The sequence below is a fragment of the Oncorhynchus masou genome, unplaced genomic scaffold (assembly GCF_036934945.1).
Source record: "Oncorhynchus masou masou isolate Uvic2021 unplaced genomic scaffold, UVic_Omas_1.1 unplaced_scaffold_3153, whole genome shotgun sequence".
NCBI classification, from domain to species: Eukaryota; Metazoa; Chordata; class Actinopteri; order Salmoniformes; family Salmonidae; genus Oncorhynchus; species Oncorhynchus masou.
In genome coordinates, this window is record NW_027009570.1 from 24,982 (window position 1) to 36,530 (window position 11,549).

Genomic DNA, 11,549 nt, shown 5'->3' on the forward strand with positions numbered 1-11,549 from the left:
TAAACAGTGTAGTTGTCCTGACAAAGGACAGTGGTTATCATATGAGATGGTGGACAGTGCTTCAACACAATCAGAGTGGAAATGACAGGTATTTCTGAGATCTAGAATCAGGGGTTGTATGAGATGGTGGACAGTGTAGAATCACAGACAGGAACATCATAGGAGATGGTAGACAGTGTAGTTGTCCTGACAGAAATCACACTACCAACAGAGTGGAAATGACAACATCTGTCAGGGGTTGTATGGATCCCTCTGTAGACCTTCTGACAGAAAGCACACTACCACTACAACACCAGACCCACTACACTCCACTGCCTTCAGGATGGATTCACAAAGAACTCCTTCGAAACATTTTAGGGACACTTTCCTGCTTAGAATACGTTTATATCTCAGGCAGGATATTTTTGGACGATTTCAAAGTTGACACATCAAAGACCTGATTTCATGAACCACAGTTTATCCATGGGACTTGAAGAAAATATTCTCTACACGAAGACGAGACATTGGTGTTAATCTCTAATTGGACTCAAAGAGGATTTGGTTGCTTCCGGTCGTTGCTTTGCCAGCCAGAGCCCTGGTTAGTTATTTAGGGGAGGAGAAGGGGAAAGGATTCGGTTTGGTGCGATTGCCAAATCAGTCTGGGAGGGGTCCCTTTGCAGACAGAGCAGAAATATCTGGCAGAATGCTGACAGGCAACAAGAGAGGCTTATAAGGAGGTATGATGCTCACAAAGGCAGAAACAGACTGTTTTCCCCGGGAGGCATTTCAAACATTCACAACAACTGCCGGGAACGGGAATCGCTTCAATGCCAGCTGGAACATGCTAAGCATAGAAATATTCTACAATACAATCCATAGAAGGCTAGCTTGGTCCCACATCTGCTTGTGCTGTAAAGATACGTCCTATGGTTGTTATTTTAGATGCACTATTGTAAAAATGTCAGAATTCACCAATTTGTGTCGCTCTGGATAAGAGCGTCTGCTAAATGACAGGGCCAGGCTAATATAGAAGGGATATAGTTGTTACTCAGCACAAACAGATCTCCTATTGGATTGTTAGTTGTTACTCAGCACAAACAGATCTGGGACCAGGCTTATATAAAAGGGTACAGCCACCTCCTATGGTTGTCATTCAGCACAAACAGATCTGGGGCCAGGCTAATATAGAAGGATACAGCTACCTCCTATGGTTATTATTCAGCACAAACAGATCTGGGGCCAGGCTTAAATAGAAGCATATTTAAATGGAAAATAAGAATAATTGTTTCTCTTGCTCTACTCACTGTGTCCCTGTACTGACCCAGGGTTGTGTTTCTCTTAGTCATTACTGTTGAATGACTACCCCTATAGACGACCATCAGTTTGACAAAGTGCCAGTATATGAACCACCTTCTAGCAGAGAGGGGACTTCTTAACAAAGCCATTCCTCACAGAGTAAACAGGGCCATAAAGCATCTATAGAAGTGGCCATTACTTCCTGATCTGACACCAAGGATGCGTCCCAAATGGCACACCATTCCCTATGTCAAACGTAGTGCACTAAATAGGGAATAGGGTGCTATTTGGAACAGCGGGTTCCCTCACTAACAGCGCTAGCTGCAGCTAATACTCTATAGCCTCTGACATATCACATTGGCCCAGGAGATTTAGATTAGAGGGTGTTCGATCTAGTCCACTCTGTACGGCCATCTGAGATTTAGAGTAGACGCTAGGCTACATTACATTTCAGGACTCCGCGGGCCTAGGTGAATAGCGTTAGCGAGATAGCTACCTGGCAAGGGGTCCCTGCCAAAAGCATGTGATTTATGGCTTAGCGCTAGGCTAATACATGGTGCTTTACATACAGTATGTCCTGCTTTAGACCCATAGCGGATGGAGTTGGACTATTTATTGCGGCCTCTTCTCTATCCGATGCTGAGAGCCCTATATTATTCATAGCATCCTTCTGCTGTAATGATGCTGCTAAATTATGGAAAATGTGTTTTCTATTCAAATTTACAGCACCTTGTTGTGCGCAAATACAAAATGCATTAATGATATATGGACATAGATATCGGTATTACATAGGATATGTAGGATACGTTTAGAGGCAAAAAAAGGAGAAGAGAGGTTTTTTAAATGCAATGAGAGAGGTATGAAATCCCCCTGTAGGCTGGCTGCTCTGAGCTCCATGACTTCGATCTCTCTTCACCCACAGCACCGGATCAAATGATGACAGTGGGCCTCTGATCTGGAAACATGGCAAACTGAATATCATATAGCTAAATGAATAGCATTCCATATACATACCATCTCAGGGTCAAAAACATTGAATACATTGCTGAATATTTCCCCAACATTAAATATGCCGACTGGGAAGGAGACAACCTTCTTCATTGTCAAAGGGCAGAATTTAGACTTCAGTGGAATACATCCGAGACTGATTGCAGATTTAACTATATTGGTTTCTGTAGAGCACTGGTCCTGATTACAATCATGCGAAAGGGAAACTGATATTCCACACGCTGCAATCTGTTTATGCTCTGAAGTGGTCTATTGACAGACCATGTTTGAAGGCCCTTCTATTGGTCTTCATCAGGTCTCCTTGTCTCCTCATTATAATCATAACAGAAAACAAAACACCATTGTTGCGAGTGCTTCATCAAAAGACAACTGAAGGAAGTCTATTCTGTTTATCTATGTGATTGTTGATGAGAGGCTCATTTTCTATCCAATCTCTGTTTGGATTGGGAAAGGGTCAGCCTCCCACAATAACTAGTATCTATCAGTGAAGGTTGCTAAGGGGAGGACGGCTCAAAATAACGACTGGAATGGAGCAAATGGAATGGCATCAAACCATATGTTTGATGTACAGTACCAGTCAAAAGATTGGACACACATACTCATTCAAGGGTTTTTCTTTATTTTGACTATTTTCTGAGGCTCCTATCTAACTTATCCTCTGCAGCAGAGGATGTAACTCTGGGTCTTCCTTTCCTGTGGCGGTCCTCATGAGAGCAATGATGATTTTTGAAACTGCTCTTGAAGAAACTTCAAAGTTTTTGACATTTTCTGGATTGACTTGATGTCTTAACGTAATGATGGACTTTCCTTTCTCTTTGCTTATTTGAGCTGTTCTTGCCATAATATGGACTTTGTCTTTTACCAAATAGGGTTATCTTCTGTATACCAACCCTACCTTGTCACAACACAACTGATTGGCTCAAATAAGAAGGAAATAAATTCCACAAATTAACTTTTAAAAAATGTACACCTGTTAATTTAAATGTATTCCAGGTGACTACCTCATGAAGCTGGTTGAGAGAATGGAAAGAGTGTGCAAAGCTGCCAGCAAGGCAAAGGGTAGCTACTTTGAAGAATCTAAAATATATTTTGATTTGTTTAACACTTTCTCGGTTAGTACATGATTCCATACGTGCTATTTTATAGTTTCGATGTCTTCACTATTACTCTACAATGTAGAAAATTGAAAAAATAAAGCAAAACCCTTGAATGAGTAGGTGTGTCCAAACTTTTGACTGGTACTGTATTTGGTATTATTCCACTCAGTCCGCTCCGGCCATTACTACGAGCCCGTCCTCACTAATCACGGAGCCACCAGCCTCCGGTGGTAGCTATGTATGATCATAATTCAGAAAACCTGGAAAAGCCCCAAAAGCCTGTTACATAACTCTGACAGGCCCCCCAGAATGTTTTACATATCACTAATGGGCCCACTATAACCTGTTACCATATCCCTGGTGGGCCCACCATAACCTGTTACATATCCCTGGTGGGCCCACCATAACCTGTTACATATCCCTGGTGGGCCCACCATAACCTGTTACATATCACTGGCGGGCCCACCATAACCTGTTACATATCCCTGGTGGGCCCACCATAACCTGTTACATATCCCTAACGGGCCCACCATAACCTGTTACATATCCCTAACGGGCCCACCATAACCTGTTACATATCCCTGGTGGGCCCACCGTCACCTGTTACATATCCCTGGTGGGCCCACCATAACCTGTTACATATCCCTGATGGGCCCACCATAACCTGTTACATATCACTACCCACCATAACCTGTTACATATCACTACCCACCATAACCTGTTACATATCACTACCCACCATAACCTGTTACATATCACTGGTGGGCCCAACCATAACCTGTTACATATCCCTGATGGGCCCATCATAACCTGTTACATATCCCTGGTGGGCCCACCATAACCTGTTACATATCACTTATCTGTTTAATACAGTCCACCTGAAACCTTTACATATGGCTAACGGGCCCTCTAACCTGTTACATATCCCTAACGGGCCCCCTGGGCCCACCATAACCTGTCCTCCCCCCCTCACCCTCCCTGACGGGCCCTCCCTAACCTGTTACATATCCCTCTCACCAGAAGAATAGGCCATAACCTGTTGCTATCATCTGAGGCCCAAATCAGCCTGTTACATAAGGGCCCACCATAACCTGTCTACATATCATTGGGCCCACCATAACCTGCCACATATTTCTACTTTGCTCCATTCCTGTAATTTGTTTAAGGGGAGACTGGTGGGCCCACCATAATGGATATCACTGGTGGGCCCACCATAACCTGTTGCATATCACTGGTGGGCCCACCATAACCTGATACATGTGGGCCCACCACATACATATCACTGGTGGGCCCACCATAATCGGATTTCAAGTATATTATCTGTTTAATACAGTCAGCACCTGAAACTTTTATTTGGCTATAGGCGCCTCAGAGAAACACACTCCACACCCTCCCTCCCTCCCTCAACTCATCCCACCCTCCCTCCCTCCCTCCCTCCCTCCCTCCCTCCCTCCCTCCTCCCTCCCTCAGAGACATGAACCTGATTGTCCTCAACAACAGAACCATGTTAATCAGGTCTCATCTGAGGCCAAATCAGCCTCAACAGCAGAAGAGCATCACTCTGTCTACCAGGAACATTGTTTAGGACATAATGGCCACATTGATTTCTACTTTGCTCCATTCCTGTAATTTGTTTAAGGGGAGAATGTAGAGGGGAAACACGCTGATAATGGAGGTGCTAGAGAGAGAGAAAATGCCACAGATACATGTCCACACACATACTGACTGTGAAGGTCCACATACACACAAACTGCACACAGAGACACACAGACAGACAGACTCCACACACACTGCTCATCAGTAATCTGTGGGTCCCTTTTCAACTCATCTGCTGATTTCACCAAAGGTAACAACATCAGGTACTGCTCTATAAGGACTGCTACAGGTCCTCTAGGAACTGCTCTCTCTACCTCCGTCGGAGGAAAGGTCCACTCCTAGAGGTGAGCACTGCTCTATAAGGACTGCTAAAGGTCCACTCCACAGGTACTGAACCAATGACTGCTCAACAACAGAACCTCTTAATGCAGGTCTCCACAGGTACCTCTATAAGGACTGAAAAAGGTCCACTCCACAGGTACTGTCTATAAGGACTCTAAAGGTCCAACAGAACTCTGTAAGGACTGCTAAAGGTCCACTCCACAGGTACTGCTCTATAAGGACTGCTAAAGGTCCACTCCACAGGAACTGCTCTGTAAGGACTGCTAAAGGTCCACTCCACAGGTACTGCTCTATAAGGACTGCTAAAGGTCCACTCCACAGGTACTGCTCTATAAGGACTGCTACAGGTCCACTCCACAGGTACTGCTCTATAAGGACTGCTAAAGGTCCACTCCACAGGTACTGCTCTATAAGGACTGCTAAAGGTCCACTCCACAGGTACTGCTCTATAAGGACTGCTATAGGTCCACTCCACAGGTACTGCTCTATAAGGACTGCCAAAGGTCCACTCCACAGGTACTGGTCTATAAGGACTGCTAAAGGTCCACTCCACAGGTACTGCTCTATAAGGACTGCTACAGGTCCACTCCACAGGTACTGCTCTATAAGGACTGCTAAAGGTCCACTCCACAGGTACTGCTCTATAAGGACTGCTAAAGGTCCACTCCACAGGTACTGGTCTATAAGGACTGCTAAAGGTCCACTCGAGAGGTACTGACGCACCTTTCACATTGATTGGCAGAAGGTCTTCATAGATGAGTGGCTGCAAACTGTAAATAATGTAAAATGAAGGAATGCTACCCCCTGGTGGCATGATGAAAGTAATACAACAAATAAACCTCAAGATTTAGTGACGCTCACATGATACTTACAATCCTGGAGCATTCATGTGTATTCTATTTAATGAGTTTACAGCATGATCCTCGTATACATAACAAGGGAAAACAAATCCTATAATAAAATAAAACAGCAGCACATCAATATTCTTCAACCCTGATTTCTTGTTACCATTCTGTTAAAACATTCTGCCATCGTCAGTGCAAAAATCAGAACAAGCCTAAATACCGGGGCATTGTCGTAGCGATATGGCTTTCGCTTGCGCATCTAGAAGACAGAATTCACTATGAATGCGAAGCTAATTAACGGTGTGGTATAGTACAGTGTAAGAAAGAATAGCATTCAAAGCTAGCAATCTCTGCAGAGTTGGTTATAGCGATATCCATATGAGTGTGTGTGTGTGTGTGTGTGTGTGTGTGTGTGTGTGTGTGTGTGTGTGTGTGTGTGTGTGTGTGTGTGTGTGTGTACGAATCTGAAGAGATAAATAAACAGAAAAGGAAACAAAACTAAATATCTATTTTCACAGCAGCACCAATACAGAACAATTAAAAGGATTCTCCAAGGAACCAATCAAACATAAACACACATTACTTCTAATCTGGTGTCGTCTTGAAATGGCAAACGTGTGGAGACTAAATATCCAAACCGCTGGGTGAGTCAAGCGGAGGAAGAGGCTGTGTAGTTGGTGTCTGAGCTGCATACAATCTTACTCTGATCATTCCTTTACAGTTCACTCATTACAAACGCCATACAGTGTAGTGTTGATTACAGTCCGTCATTGTCTTATACATTTCGGGCTAGAATATGTTGGGAAGATTGTACAATATGATTCATCATAAGGCATATTGAAAAAAATCTATTCCTCTTTTGTACCCGTTCAATTCCTTCAGTACCTGTTCAATAAATAAATCAGAGAGGATTTCTTGGATGTCTTACAGTAGAGTAACGTTCGTAGATTCTACAGCTCGGCAGGTCATTTCTGTATGGTGACACGGTGCTCTGTTTTGTTGTGGGAAGACATACAGACAGTAAGAGGTTCAGGAAAGATTGGACGTCCTTAAGGAGATGTAGGAAGTTGATGTGAGAGTTGTTTCTGTCAAACCTCCCACAGTCCACCCAGACATGTCCTGGGTCTCTATATCCCCAATCCCACGATGCACAGGGCCAGCAGTAGCATGGCGGCCAGACTGAGAGTGGGTCTCAGGAAAGACGCCTTACCTGGAGGAGGGGAGGGGACACGGTAAGAGGCATGCTGGGTAAGACACTGTCTGGACAACAAACACACTCAAAAGAATATTCCTCCTCAGATCTTTTCCTCCTTTCCCTCTGACGTTTTGAGAAGGTGAGGAGAGAGGAATCAAATAATCAAGGAATCGAGGAAAATACTTTTGAGATTCACCCACAAATTGACATGGCCCTTCAATTCCCCAACCAGATACTAACCAGTAGACCCATCTGTCCCTTACTTACCCTGAAGCCTGATCTTCCTGATGGGGCCGTCTCCACCCTCATAGCGACCTCTGACCTCCAGCTCGTAGTCCCCTACCTGGGGCATGGGGAAGTCAATGAAGTGCCAGCCCGTCATGTAGATCGGCCCTGTGATGTAGCCAGTCTTCCTGAACATCACCTGGAGAGGAGAGGAGAGGAGAGGAGAGGAGAGGAGGAGAGGAGATGAGAGGAGAGGAGAGGAGAGGAGATGAAAGGAGAGGAAAGGAGAGGAGAGGAAAGGAGAGGAGAGGAGATGAGAGGAGAGGAGAGGAGATGAAAGGAGAGGAAAGGAGAGGAGAGGAGAGGAGAGGAGGAGATGAGAGGCGAAGAGGAGAGGAGAGGAGAGGAGAGGAGAGGAGAGGAAAGGAGAGGAGAGGAGAGGAGAGGGGATGAGATGAGATGAGATGAGATGAGATGAGATGAGAGGAGAGGAGAGGAGGAGAGGGAGAGGAGAGGAGAGGAGAGGAGAGGAGAGGAGAGGAGGAGAGGAGAGATGAGAGGAGAGGAGAGGAGATGAGAGGAGGAGATGAGAGGAGAGGAGAGGAGAGGGAGAGGAGAGGAGAGGAGAGGAGGAGAGGAGAGGAGAGGAGAGGAGAGGAGATGAGAGGAGAGGAGAGGAGATGAGATGAGATGAGAGGAGAGGAAAGGAGAGGAGAGGAGAGGAGAGAGGAGGAGATGAGAGGAGAGGAGAGGAGAGGAGAGGAGAGGAGAGGAGAGGAGAGGAGAGGAGAGGAGAGGAGAGGAGAGGAGAGGAGAGGATTTCTTGTCTTCTGAGGACACTTATTTCCACAGGCTCAAACTGGATCACACCAGTTGCTGCAAGATTCAAATGAAACAAAGTAAAATGCCTTTAAATACCTTATAATATAGTGGGAAGGACTCATTGCCAAACCAGTCGTAGGAGATGTGGTGCCACCACACGTACAGCCACTTGCCAGAGTAGCTGATGTAACGCCACATTTGGGGAGCCACACTTGGAGCTGCAGAGAATAGAATATTAATCTCAACGGGATCACCTACAATAGACATGTACTGTATATGGAATTCCAGTGTGGTTTTGGCATCTGGTCTTACGTGCTCTCTTGGTGAACATCTCGCAGTGTTCGCTGGGAGGGCCGACACCGGCTCCGTTGTAGGCTCTGACCTCGATGAGGTAGTGGGAGTCTGGCAGCATGTTCTCCAGCCTGGTCTGGTTCATGGAGGCGGGCACAAAGATACGATTGGCCCCCGGCTCTGTATCGTCATACTTCCTCCAGTACTTCACCTGGTCAGAAAGCCGGGATTGGTCAGAGCAGGTGTCAATCAATTTGAACCAAAACTGGTGATCCAATCAAAATGTTCACCAGTTCCTCACACAGAGACCTATTCTTCTTTCACGTCAGGCTGGCAAGGAAGCCACAGTTGAACACAAGGTATTTTATTTGTTAGAGTCTCATGAGAAGGGCCATCCCACTGGGCAAAAACAACTGATTGTATTTGCAAAAAATCATCAAGGGAATTTCATATTTTTTTTCTCACCCAACTTTAAACATAAATCCAATGACATGATACTTTTGTTGTTGTTGATTTCACATTAAACTCACGTTAGTTGACAACTCAGCCAAATGTAAATCAAAACAAGATGTTGAACTGACGTCTGTGCCCAGTGAGATGTGTTTTTCCTGATCACTTAACCAGACCATCATTCGTAATCTGAGCAGGAAAATGTGTCCTTCCCCATAAATCATGGACATCACTAGACATCCAGGAACTTTAAAGAGCAACAGACCTGGTATCCATCTATGTACTGCTGAAGGCCGGTACCAGTGTCCATGACTGGTATCCACCAGACCAGAGCTTCATGGGACGAGACAGGCCTGGAGTATACATCTGTAGGAGACTCAGAGGGGACTAGTGGGGGGAGGGAGGGGGGAGGGAGGGAGGGGGAGGGGAGAGGGAGAGAGAGAGAGAGAGAGAGAGAGAGAGAGAGAGAGAGAGAGAGAGAGAGAGAGAGAGAGAGAGAGAGAGAGAGGGGGAGAGGGGTAGATCAGATTGAGAGAAACTTGTAAAGGCTGCCAATTGTCATGTCTTTACTATCATTAAATGAAGACTTTTAGTTTTTAACAAAGATTATCTGTAATTAGTATTACGCGATTAACTAATTAATCAGGTAACTGTATATAACTAGGTCGGGGCACCAAGGAAAATATTCAGATTACAAAGTTAGAATTTTTCTAATATAACTTTTTGAATATTTTCATATCTGATAGTCTTCTGATTAATTAATTATTTATTTTACCTCACGTTAGTCTCATTCCAAACGTTGTAAATTGTTGGTTATCTGCACAAACCCAGTCTTCACTATGAGTCATCCATACATCAATTGTCTTAAATAATTTATTTATTAACTAACTAAACAATCACAGAAATGCACACACAAACAAACCATGTAAATATGGTTACAAGAAATGATAGGGGAATGTGCCCTAGTGGGCTGAACCGGCATGGCAGCTTGTTAGACAAAGGGGAAGTGGGGGTTGACTGAAATAAGACAACACACAGTTGATAATTGTAACAATTGAAATGCTAATCCTTTGAACATGAATGCTCACTCATTCGGGAATAATTGCAATCAATATATATATTTACGTTCAGTGTGTCGTCGGGATCTCTGCTGAAAAGTTTGTTTCTTTTGTAGAATTGTCCGTCTCTCTCTCTGTCGTGGTTAGGATGGATAGTTCAGAGTGACATTCATTCATGTCGTTATGGATAGATGTTTCGGCGGTTGTCATTCTTCGCGTTCAATGATACCGAATTCCTACCTGCAGACTAGTAATTAATATCTTGTTCTTATTCTGTCGGTATCGATAGTCTAAAAGTTTAACCACGTGGGATGATTAAAAGATTCAGCAGTCTGGTCTCAAACCTTGGCCCTCTAGTTATCGAGTTAAGCTGGTCTGCAACCTTTGTCCTCTCGTAATGGAGAGAAACATGGTCTGTTGAGAAATTCTCAAAGTTGGGGTTTTATTCGGGAGTTGCAGAAAAGGGCCTGTCCCAGGATGCCTGACCCTAACTGGGCTCATGGGCGGTCCTCTGATTTAGTTAAGCTCAAAGGGAATTGGAGTTTCCTTCATTAAACAGTCCAAAATCACATGACTCAATTTTACAAACAGTATCATCCTCACTCATTCATCTTATACAACAATTAGATGTAAACCTCATATCTGAGGCTGTTATATAAACAGCATTATGGTAATGTGGCCGCACAGTCTCCCATGAGCTTCACCAAATTGTACAAACTGGACCAGTTCGTAGCTGGATTCTTCACCGATGTGTTATACCTTCTCCGGAACATAAATGTTGTTCGGACCTCAAGTTCTGTGAGGTGGAAGAAATTCCTTTGTTCTCTATGAAAATTCACTCTGTCTCTATACTGTGGCCATGAGGAGATCATCTCCTCCAGGAATTTACGACCTCTCTGACCAGTTGTAGGAGAATTTACGACCTCTCTGACTAGTTGTAGGAGACAGAGAGAGGGGGATGATTCTCGCTGTACCCAAAGATGGCAACGTCATGACACTATCATCTTGAAGAGGTTAAAGAACATGTTTACCATGGCTAGGGTTAGGGCTGAGGGCTAGGGTTAGGGCTGAGGGTTAGGGTTAGGGCTGAGGGTTAGGGTTAGGGCTGAGGGTTAGGGTTAGGGCTAGGGTTAGGGCTAGGGTTAGGGTTAGGGCTGAGGGTTAGGGTTAGGGCTGAGGGTTAGGGATTAGGGTTAGGGCTAAGGTTAGGGCTGAGGGTTAGGGTTAGGGTTAGGGCTAGGGTTAGGTTAGGGTTAGGGTTAGGGCTGAGGGTTAGGGCTAAGGGTTAGGGCTGAGGGTTAGGGTTAGGGCTGAGGGTTAGGGCTGAGGGTTAGGGTTAGGGCTG

The 11,549-nt window shown here is 44.8% G+C and overlaps 1 protein-coding gene across 1 annotated transcript; it reads right to left on the minus strand.

The window, feature by feature from the left end:
• Window positions 1–6,574: 6,574 nt before the first annotated feature.
• LOC135534216 (contactin-1a-like) lies at window positions 6,575–9,536 on the minus strand. Its single transcript, XM_064961304.1, has 5 exons — window positions 9,412–9,536; window positions 8,718–8,907; window positions 8,502–8,623; window positions 7,626–7,782; window positions 6,575–7,373 (listed from the first exon to the last, which is right to left on the minus strand). The coding sequence occupies exons 1-5, from the start codon at window positions 9,454–9,456 to the stop codon at window positions 7,291–7,293; spliced, it is 597 nt and encodes a 198-aa protein (XP_064817376.1). The 5' UTR covers window positions 9,457–9,536; the 3' UTR covers window positions 6,575–7,290.
• Window positions 9,537–11,549: the final 2,013 nt, after the last annotated feature.